Source organism: Pelodiscus sinensis, chromosome 17, assembly GCF_052426305.1.
Source record: "Pelodiscus sinensis isolate ZL-2025 chromosome 17, ASM5242630v1, whole genome shotgun sequence".
Classification (NCBI taxonomy): Eukaryota; Metazoa; Chordata; order Testudines; family Trionychidae; genus Pelodiscus; species Pelodiscus sinensis.
The window spans coordinates 22,340,949-22,362,670 of NC_143068.1; the positions used below are offsets into that span (position 1 = coordinate 22,340,949).

General features: G+C 46.0%; 1 protein-coding gene across 2 annotated transcripts in view; it reads left to right on the top strand.

The window, feature by feature from the left end:
* Positions 1 to 21,722, top strand: part of KCNB1 (potassium voltage-gated channel subfamily B member 1) — a 242,924-nt gene continuing 221,202 nt past the window's right edge. The window contains exons 1-2 of one of the 2 annotated variants that reach the window (XM_075901227.2): positions 1 to 96; positions 16,396 to 17,055. In XM_075901227.2, the coding sequence (XP_075757342.1) occupies positions 16,489 to 17,055 (567 nt within the window). In that variant the 5' untranslated portion in view covers positions 1 to 96; positions 16,396 to 16,488. Of the gene's footprint in view, positions 97 to 14,419; positions 14,974 to 16,395; positions 17,056 to 21,722 lie in introns of those variants that run through there. The other variant, XM_075901226.2, reaches the window with a different exon arrangement.

Genomic DNA, 21,722 nt, shown 5'->3' on the forward strand with positions numbered 1-21,722 from the left:
GAGGCACAGCTGGACCATGGAGGGGCAGCCGGGCTGACAGCTGCTACCAGAGAAGCTGCAGACTGAGAGTGAGCCTATAGAGAAGACATCTACCAGGTAACAGTAGGAAGTAGCTCAGAGCAGGGAATTGTTCCCTGAGTGCTCAGCGTGTTATGGCTGGATTCCCTGCTAAGCGAGCAGTGGACTGTGCCACTGACAACAGGGCCCTGGGCTGGGACCCAGTGGAATGGGAGGGCCTGGGTCCCCCCTACCCCTCTCCCTAGAAACCTCCTGTAGGGGTATTTTTCCACTTTCATATAGATTTGGGCTGTTGGGCTGTATTACTCTGAGTAGAAGGGGCTTGCATATGGACTTGTGCCAGTGGGTCATAATACCCAGAATAGAGGGTCTTGTATATGGACGAGGGCCATCGGAGCTGAAGACCCTGACCAGAGGGTCATAGGTATGGACTGAGGCTCTTGAGCCATCCTGTAAATTGACTTGGAAATGCTTAAGACACTCAATCAAAGGAGATTAGGTTCAAGGGGCTTCCATGGGATAGTCCCCCCCTTGACATATAGCAAGCAACAGTCACTAAGAAAAAACTGCATCTGTAGGTGATATTCTGAAATACATTAGCATTGTACGATGCACATTTCTGGCAAAACAGCATAGAAGTCAGTTTATCAGGTAGATTATAAATAAAGAATAGTTGTATGCTGAAGCTTCATGTAGTAAATTGAAAGGATACTTCTGGGGCAGCCCACATTTTAAAAAAGTTGTTAGAGCGTGTCTAAATCTTTCTGCAAACAAATTACATTGAGCAGACTTTGCCCTACATCTTAAAGGAGGTTATTTTATGTGTGGGGCGGGGCCATACAGAATGCCTTTTCGCTGATGTTATCCACAGTGAACATCAGTCATTGAGTCTGGCACTCAGGAGCCATGTTTGTACAGTATCTAAATCCAGAAACAATCAAAATGGCCGTCACTTGCAGAATGGGCAAGCTGGTGTGTATCAATTTAGAATCAAATGTGAGATTTACTCATTGCTAATACTTACTGGCAAAATTGCCACCTGTACTTCATGGCTGTGCAGGGATGTAGAGGAATGTAAGCAGGTATTTTACTCTTTTTGGGAGGCTTCCCCAGCATGGATGGGTATGTTTGTATGGTGGGAAGGTAAGTAGAGAAGAACTCACTTAATAAAGCCACTATCCCCTTCCCCTCTACACAGAGAAGGGATGGAGCCTGGGTCCGTCTCTCCTACAAATATACTAATCAGTACAGCAACGCTGATATGGAAGGTGAAGTAATATAGAACTAATATGGGCTGGCAGCCGCTCATACCACGGAAAGAATAACAATGCTAAGTTTCTTCCTGAGCCCCATGAAAGATGATGTTAAGAGCTTCAGTTGCACCAATCCTTTATTAGGAGAAAGTATGAAAGACTGACTTCTAATTTACCATAAGTCACGCAGATATCCAGAGTCAGAGGGCTCATGTGGTTTGTGGCCAAAGTACTGTATGTATTGAAACAGCCTGCTTTAGAGCCGATTCCATTAGAGACATAGTCACTAAACTACAAGCAAAAGTCTACAGTACTTCATATAGAGGGCAGTTATAGATAGTTCAGATGGTCTCCTCATTAGGCATACAAAATGTAGTATCAAGAGCTTCTGGATTTGTTAGAGACAATCCACCGTAATATTTCAATTTATGGGCTCTTAAATTAGACGACTCTTTTGTATCAATTGGCTCAGTGGTCAATATTTAATGCACAATGAAAGATAAAAGCAGATAGATGCCAGCTTTTTAAAAAAAAGAATCCATAACCATTTTTCCTGATGGCTCTCTCTAAAAAACTTGCATCGCTATTTTTATTTCACTTGCTGCTGTGCCTCAGACAGAAGTAGCACTCCCTGGTGGTAGGCACTGTAGAAATAAGAGCGCATCTCTACCCAGAAGAGTTTGCACCCTTAAGATGAAGCATGGGAGGAAAGTTACAGCATGACACGAGTAATCTGTGTGATTACTGTTTGCAGTGGAGATGCAGCTATATAGATCGCTGGGAATAGAGATCCAAGGTGGGAAAGGAAATATCTTTACTGGACCAACTTTTCTTGATGAAAGAAGTGTGCTTTCAAGCTACCCACAGTGCCTCACCTCTTTAGCTGTGTGGTGACAGTCATGTGTTTTGTTAGTCCCAGTCAATAAAAGGTGACCTTTTTCAGTCCTCACTTTTTGTTACTAACATCTATAGCTAGTCACCACTGACTTGATTTGTGGTGTTTTGGCCAGAGCTAACAAAACCAGGCCAAAGATGCCCTCACTCCTGACGGATAGCACCTTACTCCCCATGCAGGCCTGTGAACATCAGTGAAGTGAAGTGATACCCAGCACACGTGAGGCTTTCAAAATCTGGCCAGTAATGTTGCTTTCCTTGGTGTTTTTACTTTTGCCCCATTTCACTTTATCATGAACCAGTTTGCACACCTATTACTCACATTGATAGCCGCTCTTCCTGATAGTAACTAATGGAATGACTTGAGTGACTAGGCACTCGATAGCTTGAGGAAGGGGCTCGGAATCAGAATCTTAACTTGATATTCATTAGTTGGGCTAATTTTTTTAATTGTCTACTGACATCTTGTATTGTGTGCTGCCTATATTGCTAGACAAGCCACGAATGGGAACATCAACCTCAGCTAACTTGTGCATGCCACAAAAATAGGTACATTTAAAAGAGAGCATTAGAATTCATGGTCAATGGCAGTGTCCTATGTGAAGTGGCTTACTCCCAAACAACCTTCAAAGGTAGTTTAGTCTTTAACATGAAGGATCCTTGGGGGAAACCAACAGTGTTAGATGGGTTGTTTTATAATGATCTTCTTACTCCAATTAATCAAAATGTTTTATAATGATCTTCTTACTCCAATTAATCAAAATTAATAAAATACACACATTAGAAATGGAAAACAATGCAAATCCAGAAAGCAGCGTGCTCTGTCCTGAGGTAATGGAATTTCTGTACACCACTCAACAATGATATCTCTGGCTGATTACAGGATAGTGGTAACTGGTTCCAATAGAAATCCCATCAAGCCCTTGACTGGAGAAAGAATGAAGAGTATGTGGAAGGGAAACCAGTGTATAGTGGGACAGAACAAGGATAACAGTTACAAAAAAGGTTAAAGGGTGCTGTAAGGTGTCCTTGTGTTGCATGGCTGCAAGGCTTTGTTAATTCTCTGTGTATGGGCGGGAGGGTGACTTGACTCCCAAATCACAAATTCCAATCCAGCCCTGCTTAGTCTGACTGAAAGTCATTACCATCTGGGGGTGGACTGGCAGCTTCCATGAAACAACTGATCGTCTCAGTCCATTTCAGCTTCTGGATGGAAACTGAAAAGAGGCTAGTTTGTAGCTGCATTTTATTTTTTATTTTTATTTTTTTAGGGATTTGACAAAGTGGTTTTTACCCACAAAAGCTTTGCCCACATAAATCTGTTAGTCTTTAAAGCTATGTCTACACTACAGACTTCTTGTGCAAGAAGCTTTTTGTGGAAGAGCTCTTCTCCAAAAATGTCTTGCAAAAGAGTGTGTCCACCCTGAAAATGCACATTTAAAACATGATGCACTTCAGCACAGGGGAGCACCCAGACTGCATGGACGCTCTCTCAAAAGTAAACTGATTGCTATTTACAGAATAGCCACCAGGGCACCTGTGCTTTTTTCGATTGCCTCTTTTTGCACCAAAAAACCCTGTTCCCCATCCACAGCTCTTGTGTAAAAAGGAGTTACTCCTCGTAGAAGCAGGAATACCTATACTGGAAAAACCCCTCTGTTCTTTCATTTTACTTGTGCAAAAATGCGCTTGAGGTGTGGGCGCCTCATGAGTTTTTGCGGAAAAACAGCCGTTTTTGCGCAAAAACTCTGTAGTGTAGACCTAGCCTAAGTCTTTAGTCTCTAACAGTATTCCTCATTGTTTTTGCTGATACCGACTAACATGGGTATCCCTCTGAGCCTTTTAGGGATTGTTACACCAATTGATTTGAGGGAACTTATTCTATTTTCTGTTTTGCAAAGCAAATGGCAGAACACACTGGCAAGTGGTATGGTAATGTTTGAGAGAAAGGACCGTCTTGTACCCAGGAGATCTGCTCCCTTTGTACATCCAGGAAAACTTCTTCTGACTTTTCTCACAGAAAACACAAGTGCCCTTAACACTCTTGATGTTCATAGAAGCTAAGAGTTCTCTGTATTATGCTATATTCTATACTATATTCTATATATTGTAATGAACTCACTGGTGGGCCTATGTCTGCCTGCCTTCTGCTGGCTGGAAACAGAACCTGCTTGTGTGTGTCATAGATCCTACACTATTAACCATTAATGGAGATTCTTCTTTATCTCAAGGGTAAAATTCTGTGCTGGGGGGGACGGAGGGAAAACAGCAAACAGGTGAATGAATGTAAGCTTGATTTCCTGATACAAAGAAGCTCTAAGTAGCTATGCTTTACAGGACAGCAACGGCATTTAAGATCCTCTAAAATCAACAGATGAGTTGCAAAATAATATGGAATACAGCCAGGTAAGTCATCTCTTTACCAACCTGATTACTAGCTATACCTTTGGAGGCCTTTGCTGCTTAGCTTTTCCAAAAAAGAGCCTGTCCTAGAACTTTCAAATGAGACATGAGCTTTGATCACCTGAAACTGGAGAAACTGCCAGGTTGCATTGATTTGCTCTTATTCCGCAGTACCTTTAATCAGTAACCAGAAGTAGTTTCCCCTCCACCTGTTACTGGGCTGGAACAGAGGCTGGCTTTCCAAATGCTGGTAGGTCTTTCTCCCACCCAGAGAGAGAAAGCTCACAGCCTCTGACTTAGATACCATTACACATAATACTCAGTGCTTACTATGAATGTAGTAGAGTCAATAATATTTATTTTGTTCTGACTACACCTCTATTTATATCCTATTGCTCTTCACTAAAGGTTGCTAGATCTGCCTAAAATCAGCAGCTGCCCATTACTTTAGAAGTGTGTTTCCATTATGAGCTGGATGTTTTGGGTATTTTTACAAACAGCTCCTATTAATCTAAGCTTGGTCATATTCCAGTCATTCTGAAGGTAACCTTGTAGGAATCCTCAGTTCCATTTCTTATTTATTTATTTCTAAGGGGAGGAGAAAAAGGTTGTGTCGTCTCAAAGATAAGTGTCAGTTACTCAAGCCAAGCAGGAAAGAAACTGGATCCTTCCAGTGAATTTCTAAAAGTTACTGACAGAAAATCCTACAAGAATGTTAGCCCCTGCATGCCAAAAAAATAAGACTAGATCCTACAATGATGGGTGCATTCAGTCTGTCTGAGACTGACATATCACATGTTAATGGGCTCAGTATTTTTAATTTACACATGATACCTTTGAAATATAATAATTATGTATGTATTTGAAAAAAGAATGATTCCACTTTGCATGGAAAGAAATGTCTCTTTAGATAGCGGGCCATGTCCTTTTCACATTAAATGCAAACAGAAGGTAGCATTTGCAAATGCCCCTCAGTCACTTAGGAGCATAACTGCTGTGATTTTTCACATGAAAGCTGAGATTTTTCAGAAATGCTCAGCTGCAGCCTAACTCTGGTCCCTCTGAAAAATCTCATCATGAAGAATTAATGATTATGATTTGGCAATATAATTATTATCATCATAATAAATCCCTGTCTCTCAGTTGGTATTTTTTATCCATAAATCTCAGAGCACTTTACAAAGGAGATCAATAGCATGATCCCAATTTTACAGATGAGGAAACTGAGGCATGGGAGGGCAGTGAATTACTCAAAGTCACCCAGGAGGCCAGTGACAGAGAAGGGAATAGAATCCAGGTCTCCTGGGTTCCATTCTAGTGCTCTATCCCCTGGACCTTCTTTTTCTGAGTCTGACTCATTGTTAAATGCACTTTATTAATACTTGAGATTAGCAAACCCTATACCCAAATTGACCACAATAATATAACTGAAGAGCCCATATTATATATAAGGCTGGAGCTAGGGGAAGACTACACAAACATCGACCCAAGAGATTTCTTTTTTAGGGCTTCTACTTCTGCACCCTTCCCTATCACCTGGGATGCTTTAGGAAGGGCCTATAGCTTTAAGCATATCCCACCCTTCCCAGATGCCACAGTTAATGCCTGTAAGTAGGCCTGTGTAGCTGTCCTCTCCTGAGCAGCTGGGACTGTTTCAGGAGCTATGTGCTTTTACATCACCGGGTAGCTTCAGATTAGTGGGTGGTTACTGGTGACGAGGGCCCTACTCATGTGAACAGTGATCCCAAAAGGTGGCAAGTCTTCATTATTAGAGTCATGCCACATACTTAATATAACCTTTCCTGTGACTAAATGGGACCAGGTGAGCATGACAGAGGATGAGTTTGCTTTGCCTGTTGCTGGAGCCAGCAAGGGCCACAACTAATAAGGGTGTGAAAGTTCTTATTTTTTCTACTCAGCCTATCTTAGCTTTCTTCCCTGTGACTAAGGTAACAACCAGAAGCCTGGCTCTGCCCTGCTGATTAGCTGCTGCCCTGCAGAAAAAGCCCTGGGCTTGGATGCACTCTCAGAATATCAGTTCCCCTAGTGGATCCTTGGAACAAAGGAATCTGTTCCTCCCCTTATCACCTGCCCAGGCCACGTGCAAATTTGGATCCCAGCCATGCACAAGAGCCTGCATGGAATGCCTTGCGCTGGCAGGGTCCTCCTGAAGAGTTACGGAGCAGGAAGGGTTACAGTGGGATTGAAAGGAAGTCTATGGGGCTTTCCGGCGTTTGGGCTGGCATTCACTTCCACAGACCAACATGAATTGACTGGGTTTGGAAGAGGACTGTCCCAAAGAAAGCTTTTCTGGGGCTGGCTGGGACGGCTGATGAGGAGCAACCTGATGCAACTGGGCATTGTGGCTGCTCAATGCCATTCAAGGTAAGGTTGGATACTTGCTTGCTAAGATAAGAGGGAATCAGTCTCATATTTCAGGACGCAAGTTGGACAGGAAATACCGTTTTACTCAAGGACACAAATTTGGCAGGATGCTTTGCTGGGAGTAGGCGTGATGGATTTTGTCTTCCTTTGAAACACCAGGTACTGGCTTTGTGTCAGCGAGGGAAGAGAGGCACTGCAGATCCAGGGCTGGGTAACAACTGCATGGATTAGGTAGATATACCCGCAGGGAAGAGAGCGATTCCCAGCCTGCCTATACAGCTGCAGAATCAGAACAGCACACAGAATGGTCACAACGTGCTCTAGCTCCAAGAGATACAGACACCCCAAAGGGTATATTATGGTAGGTCAGTATACACAGGCCTCTGGAAGGAAAGCTACTGGCCTTGAAGGACTGCTTTGCTCCAGTATAGAGAATGCTGTATGGCTGTTAGTGCACTCATTTACACTGATGCAAATGTGAAGTAACTTCTTTGATGCTGAGGGCTTTACTCCTGATTTACACCAGTGTGACTAATAGTAGAATTCTACTCTATAGGCCTAAAAATCCTCTGGCCCAGGCATTTGCAATCACTGTATAATGTGACAATAACATTCCTTTGGAGAATTCAGAGTGACAAGAGAAATGTTAGATGGCAGTTCTCTTAGGATGGAAGTTTGTCCCCAGTAGAGATAGGGAGAATAAAATTTTCCTCTCCTATGTAGTGTCCTACAGTGGGATAGATAGATACCTTCTGGTTTTAGCCAGTGCCGAATGTAGCCCCACTAGTCATATGCCCATCACTTGCCCTATTCCACCCCACTACTTCTCTCTGTGGGTCACCAGGGAATCCTGCCTTGGAAAGCTGCTCCACTGCTTACAGGGGATGTAGAGTCTTTAAGCAGCCTGCCATAAGGGAACCAGGCAGTTGCTGGCACAATTCCAGCTTTGAGGATAGCTAAGGAGAAGGATCAGGACTATCCTGTTTACAAATAGGGCTAAATTAATCTCCTGAGTAATTTCATTGAAACCATTGCTGCTACACCAGGAACGTACTTGATCCATTATGGGTGTTTTAAACTCACACAGATGAAACATTGATGGGTCTTTTTATTTCCTTCATGCATTTCTGTGCTGTCTTAAATTCAGTGCGTTCAGGATGTTATCCAGACAAATGTGGCTGTGGGCAATGTAGAGTTCCATGTACAACCACCTTAGGGAACACGCCAGTGTTTCTGCAACACTTAAGAGCTATTAGTTCTTCGGATCCCTCTTCATTAACAACCTGGAGGACATAAGGTCTTGCAGCCTTGCTCCCTAAGAGTGATTCAGTAATGTCTGTGTGCCCACTGTCGGTAAGTGCTGAAATATCATTTAATGTATGCAAGGGAGGACTCCTTCACAGAAATGCATAAGGCCGGATTCAAGTGGGCTGGCTTTTAATTTGCTTTCTTCTGGCTTGAAATACAGCTCCTTTAAGAGCCAAATCAGAATGGAATTTGTTTGTGGCCTAGCCTCACTGAGTCTGACCAATAATAAATCTGATCAAGAGCTTTATAGAGTGAACAGTAGCACAAGCCTGGCTGGTTTCTTAGTGTCTTCCCATGTCACCTGCTATCTACCCTCTCCTGTGCTGGACTCTTTGAAAGCATACTTTGAATATGTTACCTGAGAGTTACAGAATAAAACTAAAGCCTGAAAGGGACCTTTCAGCTGGTGATGATGCTGGTAGCTTAGGAGTGGGGAAACTGAAAAATTCAGGTAAACCTAAAACTTCAAATCTTTATCCAGACTTACTGGATTCTGAATCTTTTCAGGGATTTTCTGTTGCTCTGCACCCTGAATGGTACATTGGTCTTTATCTGACAAGTACTATCTCACACAGCTGCATTACTTATGATCAGTGTGCCCTCTTATCTTTTCCACCCAAGTGCAGAATAATTTTATGTGCCAGTGTGCACCACTAGTAAAAAAAACAACCTAGCTGTGGGCACACTGCTAACATGTTGGGAGGCATTGGAATCTCCCCTGAGCGGGTGCACAAGTGCCCAGCTAACAGGGAACACAGATCAGGATTCCATGCCCCAGTGCAGCTTGTGCTCACTTTGCACTCTTCTCACATCCCACGAGCCTCACTACTCTGCTGACAACATCGTCTCCCAGGGGCGAATAAAATTGCCCCATGACTCCATCCTTCTCACATCTCTAGCCCTTTCCCAGAGCTGAGAGCCTCTTCCCCCTGCTCTTTGCCTCCAATGAAAATGCAAGTTACTCAGCTCTTCCATGTTCTTCACTTCTTCCCTGAGGGGCCCCCAGGGCTTTTGGGATGAGTTCTCCAGGCTGGGTGACTGTACAGGGCTGCAGCTGAAACCCCTTAGTCTTTCATCAAAGGCAACTGAAAGGATGGGTCAGTTGGGTGAGGTGCAAGTGATGATCTACTGGTAGTTGGCATTGTGGTTCCCCTCCCTCCCCCTGAGGAAGGTCCAGTGTTTTACAGGCTTGTTTTTAATTGTCCTAGCAGGGAAAGAATTCCAAGGGGGAAGGCCCTCTGCCACCAGCACTTTGCCCCAGAATTTTAGTATCTTGGGGTACATCTAGATTGCATTGCTCTTTCAGGATACCAGAAGTATTCCAAAATAGCAATGCCATGTCTTTAAAAGCGCCCATTATTTCTCAAAATAGTGGGCATGCTATTCCAGCGTCCCTGTAACCGGCGTTCCATGAGGATTAAGGAATTTGTCAGAATAGTGCCTTATTTTGAAATATGGCACTGTGTAGACAGCGCCAAATTTCAAAATAAGCTTTTTCGACTTAAACTCAGAATAAGTTACAGAATTTGTGTAGTGCAAATTGTGTAGCTTATTCTGACAGAAGAGTGCTATCAAGGCGCACCCTTGGAGTACTTGGCCTGTCACTATCACAAGTTATGGTTTAACTCTCAAAGTTTGTGTATCTCAGTGCTTTCATTTTGAAATACCTCTTATGGACTTCTGGGGAGAAACCTTTTTTTGTTTGTTTGTTTAATCCTTTCTCCATTTAAGAGCAGACTCCCTGGGCTTCCAAACAAGAAGTTTAGAAATCCCTCTCCTGCCTTGACGTTTCCTTGGCTTGACTGAAAAGGTCTTGAAACAAAAGGAATGACTAAGGCTACATCTACACTGCACCTCTCTTGCGCAAAAGCCTATGCAAATGAAGTGTGGATTAGCATATTGCCATGCTTCATTTGCATAATTAATTAGGGGCTGTTTTTGTGCAAGAGACTTCTGCACAAAAAGGAGTTGTGTAGACGGCTCCTTTTTGCGCAAAAAACCCCTCTTGCGCAAGAGTCGTTATTCCTGGAAAAAATGAGGAAAAATGGCTCTTGCGCAAAAGGGGGGGGTTCTGCATTAAAAGGAGCTGTCTACACAGCTCCTCTTTGCGCAAAAGTCTCTTGCGCAAAAACAGACCCTAATTAATTATGCAAATGAAGCATGGCAATATGCTAATCCACACTTCATTTGCATAGGCTTTTGTGCAAGAGAGGTGCAGTGTTGACGTAGCCCTTGAGGGCAAGGATTTCCCTATATTTACATAATAAATTTTAACAAAGGGACAGTGACCTGTGAGTGACTTCCCGTTCCCCTTCCTTTTACAAGTGCATGACACTCTGGGACAAATGCAACCACCACAGATAAGTGATTGGTGTGTGGTGGCTTTTAATCCATGTGACTGTTAGCACCATGTGAGCAGCCAGTACTTCATGGTTTGCCCAAAGATATGCTGCAGACTTCACTCTGAGAATCATTCATTGTCACGAGAAACCTTGGAGTTGCCTTATATTGAGGGGTCCTTTGTTTCTTCACAGCTGTCTTGTTTGTGTTAAGTCCGACTAAGTAATGCCAGATTTAACAGCCTTTTCCTCTGCCTCACAGGAATGGACAGAGATTATCTGAAAGTTGGGTATTTATAAAGGTGAAGCTGTGGAACCTTTATGGGAGGTCATTGGTGGCACTTTGAAATGCTGATCCTTAGCAAGATATGTCCACAGGTAGCTTCAGACTATTGCACTATAGTGCTGAAAGCCACAGACAAGTGGCAAGGAGGGATTTATCTAGCATTTACCAGGTGAACTCTTGATATGTAATAGGTAATTTCAGTTAATGGTAAACCTAGGGAAATGCATTTGTACCACATACTAGACATGTTCTCTGAAGTATCTGTTGGTTAATAACTAGAAATGCCTGGGAATGAACCACTGGATTTGCCACTAATTGCTGTTCAAGCATTCAGCTGTCCCTTGAGAGAATAAGGGACAAATTAAGATTTGAGATGTTTTGGGCATAAAAAAAAATACCAGCTGAGAGAGAGGTTACCCAAAGAGAAAATATGTCCTATCGCGTGAGAAAACTTTGCCACAAGATACGTCATGTATCCTATCATCTCACCTCTCTGCTGACCCAGTGAGCAGTTTCTAGGAGGCCCGAAAGCCACAGAAATAGCCATTCTCACTGAATAGACTCTTCTGAGGTGTAATCAGTTTGGCAATTCTCCTTCCTCATTTAGGGCCTGATCATATAGGAGAATTCATTTTGACTCCAGGGTGAGGCTACTCATCTGATTAGTAACTGGCAGGAAGGAGTCGAATGTGAACAGTCAACACGGTGTTGCCAACTTGATTGCAGGCTATTTTGTTGTGGATCCTTTTTCCCTCCTCACTGTTCACCTAGAGTTCCATGGTTGCTATAGTAACAAGGGAATGCTATTAACGGTGTAGAAAGCTATAAATGCTCTGGTCTTAAAAGTGAGGGTTGCCTCATTCCTAGAGTGGCTCCTGGGTGACATTAGACAAGTTACTTCACTTCTCTATTCCTCAGTTTTTCACATCTGTAAAATTTAGATAATGATGCTTACTTCCTTTGTAATGCGCTTGGAGCTGTACTAGTGAAAAGTGCTACATAAGAACTCGGTAATATTCCTTTAAAAATAAAAGAACCCGATCCTACAAGCCCCATGTGTCTTAATTTTCAGTGGTGTTTACATGTAAAGATTTGAAGGACCAAGTCATACAGATAATAGGTTCACATATAGGTATTAATTAGATGATGGTATAAAGTTGAGAGCCTGGATGGTGACAGATGCATATTAACAAGTGGAGAATACAATTAATTAATAATTAATCTCTTAATTATTATTCATGTAGCACCAAATGCAAGTGTTTTAGAGACTAAATAGTTCAGTCTAAACTGACATTATAGATCCCGGGAGTGAGGTGGGAAGCAAGTAACAGGCCAGGTGGATAGAGAACGGGAGGAATACAAAGAACAGGTTATGGAGCTGCTTGGTAGTGCTACATGCTTCAGATTTTGCCTCCCTGGCCAAGAAATTTTCCTTCTTGCTTTATTTAGTGGAGTGCATTAACTGGTTCCACACCAAAGTGCTTCTGCCTCCCCCCTGCCTTCCATGCTGAAACATTAATTTATGCATGCAACAATTAAGGAAAAAAAGGCTGGATTCTAGGGAACATGGAGGAAATAATGTAGTCTTTACTCAGGCCAAACTCCTACTGAACTCACATTTACATTGTTGCAAATGGCTAGATCAGTGGTTCTCAAAGTACAACCCAGTCCTGGGGCGTGGAATGTCAGGCATATGGTCTCATTGCTGCACGGTGACCAGGTGACCAGTGGGAGTGCTAAGGCAGCTTCCTGCCAGTCCTGGCACCAGATTACGCAACAGGCTTGGCTCCTAGATGAGTGTGGAAGAATGCACAGGACTTCATGCATTGCCCCTCCCCTGAGCACTAGCTCCACACTCCCATTGGCAGGGAACCTGCTGCTCACTGCTTGTGAGGTGCAGCCTGGTCTGCAGTGCCAGAAGAGGCAGGGAGCCTGCCTTAGCACTCCTGTTGCACTGCTGACTGGGGGCTGCTTGAGAAGTCCCTCCTACATCCCAAAGCTCTCATCCTCAGCCCCACCCTGCAGCCTACCCTCTAGTCAAATTATGTTGGGTCATGGGCTTCAACAATTTTCTTCCATTGGGTAATGAGAGAGAAAAAGTTTGAAATCCCCTGGGCTATAGATGGTAGACAAGGAGAAAACCCCACATGGGGCATATCTAACAGCTCAACTTTCCAGTAGCTCACCAGGCATGGTGACAGGAAAAGGTCATAGTACCTTTATCGATACACCTTTGCTTTCAGTTAGGGTGCATGTACACAGCAGTGTTGTTTTGGAATAGCGGCCGCTATTCCGAAATAACAGTGCGAGCATCTACACAGCAATTATTTTGAAATAAAGGACGGCTTATTCCAACTTCTGTAAATCTCACTCCACGAGGAATAAAACCTATTCCAAAATAGCTATCCCCAGGATGGAGCTGACTCCTCCATTAGGAAAACAGGATAAGGGCTGCTGTGAAGGTAGGGAGGGGGCCTGGGTTCTAGAGAGGCCTAGAGCAGGACTACTCAACATGCGGCCTACGGCCTGTTTGTTTGCAGCCCATGGGTGGGAGCCACAACAAAAAAGTAGTCAATATAATGGTCTTCTCTTTACATGCATTTTAGTCATTTAATTCCTGGACCATCATTGCTCATTAAAAGTGCTGTCGTGTGTGTGGAAGTTGGGTAAATATTGCATTTTATTAATATCAGCAGAACTAGCTTAAATGTGGCCTGCATGTTGTGTAGTTTTGCCTTAATCTTTGTCTTCATGCCCATCAGTGTGAAAGAGGCTATTTGCATATATTTGCATATATATTTGCACAACCACACTTAAGTTGCAGCCCTCAGGATGTGTGATGAGTATCATTGTACCCTCCACCCCCGTCCTCCCCAGCCTTCCAAAGCTGAGTAGCCCTGCCCTAGAGGATAGGCTATTTGATTGGGGAACCACAAGGTTGTGGGATTGAGTCCTGCCCATTCTGGGTGCAGCTGGACTGCCAGCACCATTTGCTGCAGAGATGGAGCTGGCTCTCCCATTAGGAAAGCAGGATAAGGGACACCCTGAAGGTGTAGGGAGGTAGGGTGGGTTCTGGAGTGAGAAAGGGCATGCTCCATTGCTGCTGTTTTGAAATGGCTCCTCCCATGGGCCATTCACAGTAATTACTCCCCAGTGCCTCCTGGGGCTCTAAATCCAGGCAGCACATCCACATTAGGGACGCCTACCTGGGACTACCTTTGAGGCTTCTCTGTAGGGTAGTCACACTATTTTGAAATAAGCTATTTTGCCCTATTTCTTCCAGAAGAGTTTATTTCAAAAGAAGGGGGAGGTGTAGACATACCCTTGCTGGTCTCACCCAAAGGGTGTTGTGGGGTGTTTTGTCTGGGAGCAGAGTAGTGGTGTGGTGTGTGTGGGGGGGGGGGGGGGGTTGGGATGGTGCTGAGTAAAAGACCTGCGCTGCAGGTTCTCTTAAGGAGAAATTCTCAGGAATCCCTCACATCCACAGCTCTTCCTGAACTCCAGTAATACAAGTTCCCCGGGTTTCTCCTCCCTTGTGCCTCATCCCCAGGCTAGCGCAGTCGGGCCAGGCAAGTGTTAACTTCCCCTGCAATGCTGCATCCCAGCTCACGGGGGAGCTGCCCTCCTCTCTTCCCGCGCCCGGTTCCCACGGCGCACCGCTGGACCAGAATTGCAGGGACACGCTAGAGGGGCAGCCCAGACTTGTTGATCTCCGTTCAGCCACCGCGCAAGGGAGCAGCGACGCGTCCCTGGGTGTCTTGCAAAAGACCCCATGTGGCTCCATCTTGGAACGTAGACGGGGACGGAGAGAGACAGCCCCCTCCTGGCGCAGGCCTGCGGGGAGCTGCTGGCAAAAGGAGCCTGGAATAATCCGCAGTTTCCAAGCGTCTGTGGATCCATTCGCCCCCCGCCGGCACGGGGGTCCTTGGCCGCACGGGAGTATCCCCGCGACCGCGCTGCCTGCGGCTGCCGGGCAGAGATGCAACCAGCCGCGGGGGGCCGGGCGCTTGCTGGCTGATGCAGGATGTAACCCCCCAGCGGGTTCTCCGCCCACAGCCCGGCTCTGTGGGGATCCTTAGCGGACGAGGTAGGCTCGCCTGGGGCTTCGGGGTGAGACGCGTTTGCCGGTCGTTAAGCTCTCGAGCCGGGGTCCCGGTCAAGGGGCAGACTCGGCTTTGGAGGGTCCGGTCCCGGCACGGGCCGGGAGGGCGCCTGGGAGCCCTCGAGTCTTTGCCGGGGGGAGGGCTGGGCAGGGAGGATAACGGCACCGGCTTCCCAGCTTGCCTGGCTTTAAGGCCGCCTTGTGCAAGCAACAGTGCCGGGGGCCGCTGCGAGGCAGCCGCTTTCGTAACTCGCTGGTGCGGGGTTTCTGAGGAGGATCGACGGCCCGAGTTGATTTATGTAGGATGGAGGTGGCGGCAGAGTCCCTGGAAGTGTCCTCCAAACTGTGAAAAGCCTTGGCTGGCCGTCAGTCCCGCCCTTCCCCCCCAAACCTGCTCCTCGGGGCGAGGCACAAGCGGGGAGTTATAAAACGCAGCGGCCGGCGAGAGAGACCAGAGCTCCCATTGACCCTCAGTGCGTGGCAATAGGCTAGTCCCTCCTGGGGGGCGCGGGAGGGGACCCGCAGCCTTAATTGCAGCCCTGTCTATGCTGGGTGGGAGGCGCAATCTCCTCGCTCCGGGGGAGGGGGAGCTACCCCCCCCCCCGACTTTCTTGGGGCCGAGAGGGTGCATTTCGTGTCGGCTGCGTAATTGCGTGTTGCACGTAAACCCTTCGCGGCCCCCTGACGTCTTTGGGTTAATTTGATAACCAGGGAGCAGATGAGGAGGCAGGGGCTGGAAGGGAGGCGCGCAGGGTCTGGACAACGGTCCGGAGCCCGGCTGAGCAGCCCACGAGGTTGTGGGTTCCCTTCTCCCCCTCCCCGCCCAAAAAATTCATGGGTCCTTAACCATCGTTTAACCAAAGAAAACGGGGGGGGGGGGCGCGACGACCACCGGCTCCACGCGCGCGGGGCTGTGCAGCGGGAAGAGCCCAGCAATGGTGTGTGCTGGGCGCGGGACACTGTGCGTGTCCCCAGGGCTCAGTGTGGCCAGGACTCCCCCTCGGGCCCATCCGAGCCTGGATGACTAGAGACACCAGCCAGCGCCGAGCACCCGAGCTCCAGCGCGACCGGGCTGCCCGGATTTGTGTTCGCTCAGCCTCACTCCCCGGCACTCCCAAATCCCCCCTCCCCCCGCTCAAGCTGCGCCCCCCCCGACCCCTCGGCAGCCGCGTGTTGCCCCGCGAGTCTCGGCTCCCCGGGACGTGCCCGTGGGGCTGGGCCGGGAGGCTGCTGCCCGCCCCTAGTGTCTCCGTTCCCTGCCCCGGGCGGCTGGTTCAGCACCACTAGGCCGAACAGCTCCGCGCGGGAGCCGCGGCCCGGGGCCGAGGACGGGAGCTGGCCGCTCCGATTCCGGGCCCGGCGGGTAGCCAGCTTCTGACCCGCGCGCCTCTGGCTTCTCTCTTGCAGCCTTTCGGCATGGAGGGGAAGGGGAAGAGGTGAAGGCAGCCGGCTCCGAGGCGTGAGTGGCGGGCGCCCTGCGGGAGCCGGCCGGCGGCCGCGATGCCCGCGGGCATGAACAAGAATGGCTCCCGGTCTGCTACCTCCTTACCCCCGGAGCCCATGGAGATCGTGCGGAGCAAGGCCTGCTCCCGGCGGGTCAAGCTCAACGTGGGAGGCCTGGCGCATGAGGTCCTCTGGCGGACCCTGGACAGGCTGCCCCGCACCAGGCTGGGCAAGCTGCGGGACTGCAACGCGCACGAGGCCCTGCTGGAGATCTGCGACGATTACAACCTGGACGAGAACGAGTATTTCTTCGACCGGCACCCGGGGGCCTTCACGTCCATCTTGAACTTCTACCGCACGGGCAAGCTGCACATGATGGAGGAGATGTGCGCCTTGTCCTTCAGCCAGGAGCTGGACTACTGGGGCATCGACGAGATCTACCTGGAGTCCTGCTGCCAGGCCCGGTACCACCAGAAGAAAGAGCAGATGAACGAGGAGCTGAAGAGAGAAGCCGAGACGCTGCGGGAAAGGGAAGGGGAGGAATTTGATAACACCTGCTGCGCCGACAAGAGGAAAAAACTCTGGGATCTTCTAGAGAAACCCAACTCGTCAGTAGCTGCCAAGGTAACTTCTCCAAGCGGCCGCTCTCTGGGTGCTATCCATAAGTCTCGCCTGAGGGGCTGAGCGGGTCCCTGCTGGCCAATTAACCATAAGCCAACAGGGGGACGCTGCTTAGTTTGTGCTCTTCAGGGTTTGTACTGGTGCCCATCACCCCAGTGTTTGAGGCCTTTCATGTATCCTTCATTGACAGTAGTCATGTCCCTGGTGGATTTTGGAATCTCTGGCTCTTCTGCTTTCCTGGATAAGATTTTGGGTGGATGAGTAGTGGTAGGAGGCTGGAATACTGGGAGGGCCTCCCATGCAATTCTACCCTGCCATGCAAACCAGGGCAAGGGTTTTCTACTAATTAGTTTTCTCTGTGGGTAGATGAAAGAGTAGAGGAAAGGGAAATAAACACCAGAAGCCAGGAAAAGGCCTGTTGGGATAGCTGCACAATTAGAATGTGAAGTGTAACCTCCTTCTTTTATCGACAACATGGGCTATTTTACTATAGGTTTGGCAAGTTCTCTGAGAAGAGAAGGTTTATTTATTGCTTGTTCCATGTCTTGTTTTGATGCATTGTCATAGTAGATGTCCAGTCTTTGGTCCAAAACTGTAATGATCTATATAAAGTTGCCTATGAGTCTTATTAGCTTGAATTTAACTAGTAAAAATATAAATGTGTATTACTCTGCACAGAGTGATTCAAAAGCATTTCTAATTAGCATGGGTGAGCTAATAAATGCTGCCTTTAAAGGCTTAGCTTAACTTTTCAGAATAAAATGCAGACACCCAAAAGAAGTACTTTTTGTCTTCAGCTTTACTGTAGAAAATGTTTTCAATGTTTCTTACTTGCTTCTAGTAAATTTAAATCTCTCCTCACATTACCCCCCCCCCCCCACCATACAATGCAACTGAAGTTTCTTGGATGTTAATAAATGATTGACATGCTGCTTGGTTTGAAGTTGTTACACTTGGATCTAGCCGGTCTATTTTAATATAATGTTAAAAGAACCTCATAGTTCTGAGAAATTAGTGTCATCGTTGACAGCTAATTAGCTGCTCCACATTAGTGAATGTCCTTGCAGCTGCTCATTTTCATTAGCGACAAAACATCTGCAAACAAACATGGCTATTCTGTAACTTTAGATATCAAAATAAAGCTTAAAAGAGGTGGAAAATACCAAGGGTTTGTACATGAAAGGATTGAAAAGTTGAAATTTCAGAGACCAGAATTCCTGCAATGCCACTGCAAAGCAAAATGAAAGAAGAGCTGTTTTTCTCAGTGTCATCTGCTTGATTTACATTTGCACATGCAAATGGGATCTTTGCCCCTGTAGCAAATGGCTTGTGTCTTGTTTTGTTTGTTTCTGATTTTTGAAAAAAAATGGGGGTTTGTTTCTAGTGCAGCATTGCAGGTATGAACCAGAAAAGTGTCATTAAAGTTCTGGGAAGATAGTTTGAAGAGTGGGTGTGCCTGGGATAAGTGATTTATTCTGGCAGGGAAAAGGAAAGGTTTGTTGCTCTGATTAATCGGTTATCTCTTTTTTTTAATGACAGACAGAGCCACAGAATGTCTTTTTTATTTCAAACGGCACAGATGACACTGTGCTGAAGATGTTAATAATTTATAGGCATATTTTGGCACAGTTACGGAATCCTGAAACACAGGCCTTGGGCTTAGCTGTCTATGGCACTGACTCAAAATCCATCAGGGGCTGTTGCAGTTCACGATTGATTGTATATGAGCAGGGGTCATTCTTGCCAAATAAGTGTCTTGTGTGATTTAGTAGTGAAATACACTCAAGGTTTATCTTCAGAGAAAATTCTCAGGGTAAGTGTGTTCAGCATTGCGGGCTCTGGATTAATCTAGAGTGAATTGCAAGTGCATTATTTCCTTTCTCATGTTAAGCTACCACTGTGAGGTTTCACTATAATAACTGAAGTGGTGCTGTTAATTTGTCTATCTTCAACTATTCCAGCAGTTCCCAAATACAGATTCATGTCAAATTAACTGTAGCAAAAAAAAGAGTTTCAATTAATCATTAACTCAGGCAGAAAAAAGCCAATAGGCCTCATGAAACCTCTGCCTCTTCTCTTGTGGATAATTCTCCACTCATCCATACTTGCTGTTCTTGGGTTTGTACACAGTGTACTCTTTGCTTGGATAACCTTCCTTGAAAGCTCATTCACATATTGTATTTATTTTGGGCCCAGTCCAATGCTCCCTCTAAGCTTTTCCATCCATGTGTGGATTTTTTTCCCCCATCCATGTGCAGAATACATTTTATGTGCACTGAAGCATGTACAAATGTGCACCACAAGCAGAAACAAAAACCTAGCTGTGGACGCTCTGCTCACCAGCTGGGCAGAATTGGAATCTCTCCTGCATGGCCGCACAAATGCACAGCTTACAGGGAACAGTGGTCCAACCCCAAAGTCCTGACACAGGCTGAGGTTTGACTAAAGTCACTGGGCAGCTGACCATGAAACGGACTGAGTAAGGATTTTGGGGTCTGACCCACTATTATCAGAATCAAACAGTTGTGCTCTGTTATCATCTGAATTCTCTGAATCTGGATCCACTGCCTCACCTCATCCAACTATTGCATACATATAAGACCGTCTAATAGAATAGGTAATCACCAAGTAATTCTTCTGCCACCTTTACCTGCTTTCACATTTCCTCTTAAAATGAGACTATTTTTGCTGTTGCTAGCATCGTACCTTCTCCAAGCCAGTCAAACCTTTCCTGTGCAAAGGGGACCATAGTAATTTATTCCAGTAATTATCACCAAGGTGTCCCTCAACTGGTGCAAACCAGCTTCTATCTCCTCCCTCTTCCCCTTGCCCTTCCCCATTTTACAGTTGGGTTAGACTGCAATACTTCTCTCCCTTCAACTTCTCTTCCCCTCAACCCGAAACCTTCCCCTTGGTCAGTAGAATTCTCATCTGTTCTATTTACTCTTTCCTGTCTCTAAGTTTGTTGCTTCCCCTTAGAAGACTCTTTCCAGTTAAGTCACTTAGCTGAGCTGGGAGCAGTTTCCCGTTTTAAGCAATTTTTAAAATAATTCAAATGTTCTGCACCATAAGCCTATGCAGCACTTCACCAAAGTGTTAACCTTTCTCCTCGTGCACACATAGAGTGCCTTTGTCAGCCTCCTCCCATTTCTTAGGTGATAAGGAACATATCCTAATCAGATTAAAATTTTCAAGGTGGGCTCCCTAAATTGCTCCTAATTGTTTCCATTGTAATATTTTCTCTACCACATTTAACCTAATACCTCCATAAAAACTTGCTGCAGTATATCTGATAGACACATTGGGCTCAGCTCAGCCCTGATCTCAACACCCTTAAATGCAGAGATGGATACATGAGGGTAGATGTGGGCTCTTAAAAAAGCGCGACCGAGAGACTGCATGAATGAGCTAAAAATAAACACATTAAATTAGCATCTCCTCTGGGTTTCTCCATACATCCTGTTGAATCTTTGATTGGCTTTTATGCTGCAAACTCCTCAGGGAAATGGATGACTTATTTGTCTTGTACAGTGCTGAGCATATTAGTGCCTAAATAAAATAGGAATAATACTGTTAGATTTGTCCCTGAAAGCATCTAAATATTGGACCTAGTATCAGAGAGTTTCTCAAAACAGTAGTTGGTGTCTCACTATTAATGTCATGTTTTCTTTAAGATTAGGGATGTAAGAAGTTAACCAGTGACCCAGGAAGAAGTAGGCTTATCAGCTTGCTTACAAGATGACTGGTTTACCAGCCTGGCAGGCTGGATCCTGCTTGTGGCTATGGCAAGCCCAGCTAGCACAGCTCCCACCTGTGGCTGTGGCAGGCCTGGCTAGCTGGACCCAGCCTTCAGCTGTGCAGAATCCAACCAGAGAAGCCAGCCCTCCCCTTCCCCCCCCTCGCCTCCGACCACAGCCATGGTGGGCCCAGTCGATTGGACCCTGCTCACAGCATGCATTTTTACATCTCTATTTAAGACTTGAAAAAAAGGGGACCTACCTTTTCTTAACACTTTGCCCCAAAACACCCAGGTCCTCTAGTGATGATGCTATAGAAGGTATGTTTACACTGCAGAGTTTTGGGTTTTTTCTGGAAAAATGCTATTTTTCCAGAAAACTTCACTTACGATCACACTGCAATCACTTTCTTTAAAAAAAAAAAAAAAAAAAAATCAAAAGAACAGAGGGGTTTTCCAACATTGGTAAACCTCTTTCTTTGAGGAAGAAGCCTTTTTCAAAAAGAGCTCTTTTGGAAAAAGGCATGTGTGGACAGGGAAGAGGGAGGTCTTTTGAAAGAGGAAAAAGCACAGATGCTCTGGTGGTTACTCTGTCTATAGCAATCACAGCTTAAATGTGAGAGAGTGTCCATTCAGTGTGGACGCTATTTTTCGAAAAAGCACATTGCTTTTTCGATGTGTTTTTGCTGTGTAGACACTCTCTTTCAGAAGTTTTTTCGGATGATCTCTTCCAGGAAAAACTTCTTCCAAAAGAAGCCTGCAGTCTAGACGAAGCCAGAGGTGTATATTATAAATACTGTCTCTGTCCACTCGTCCTTGCATATTATACTCTCCCCCACAATCCTGTAGTACAGTTGGTGCACTGGGCCTCTGCCCTGCAAAGAACTACACAGGTATTTATATGCACAAATAGTTCCACTGACCTCAGTTTAGT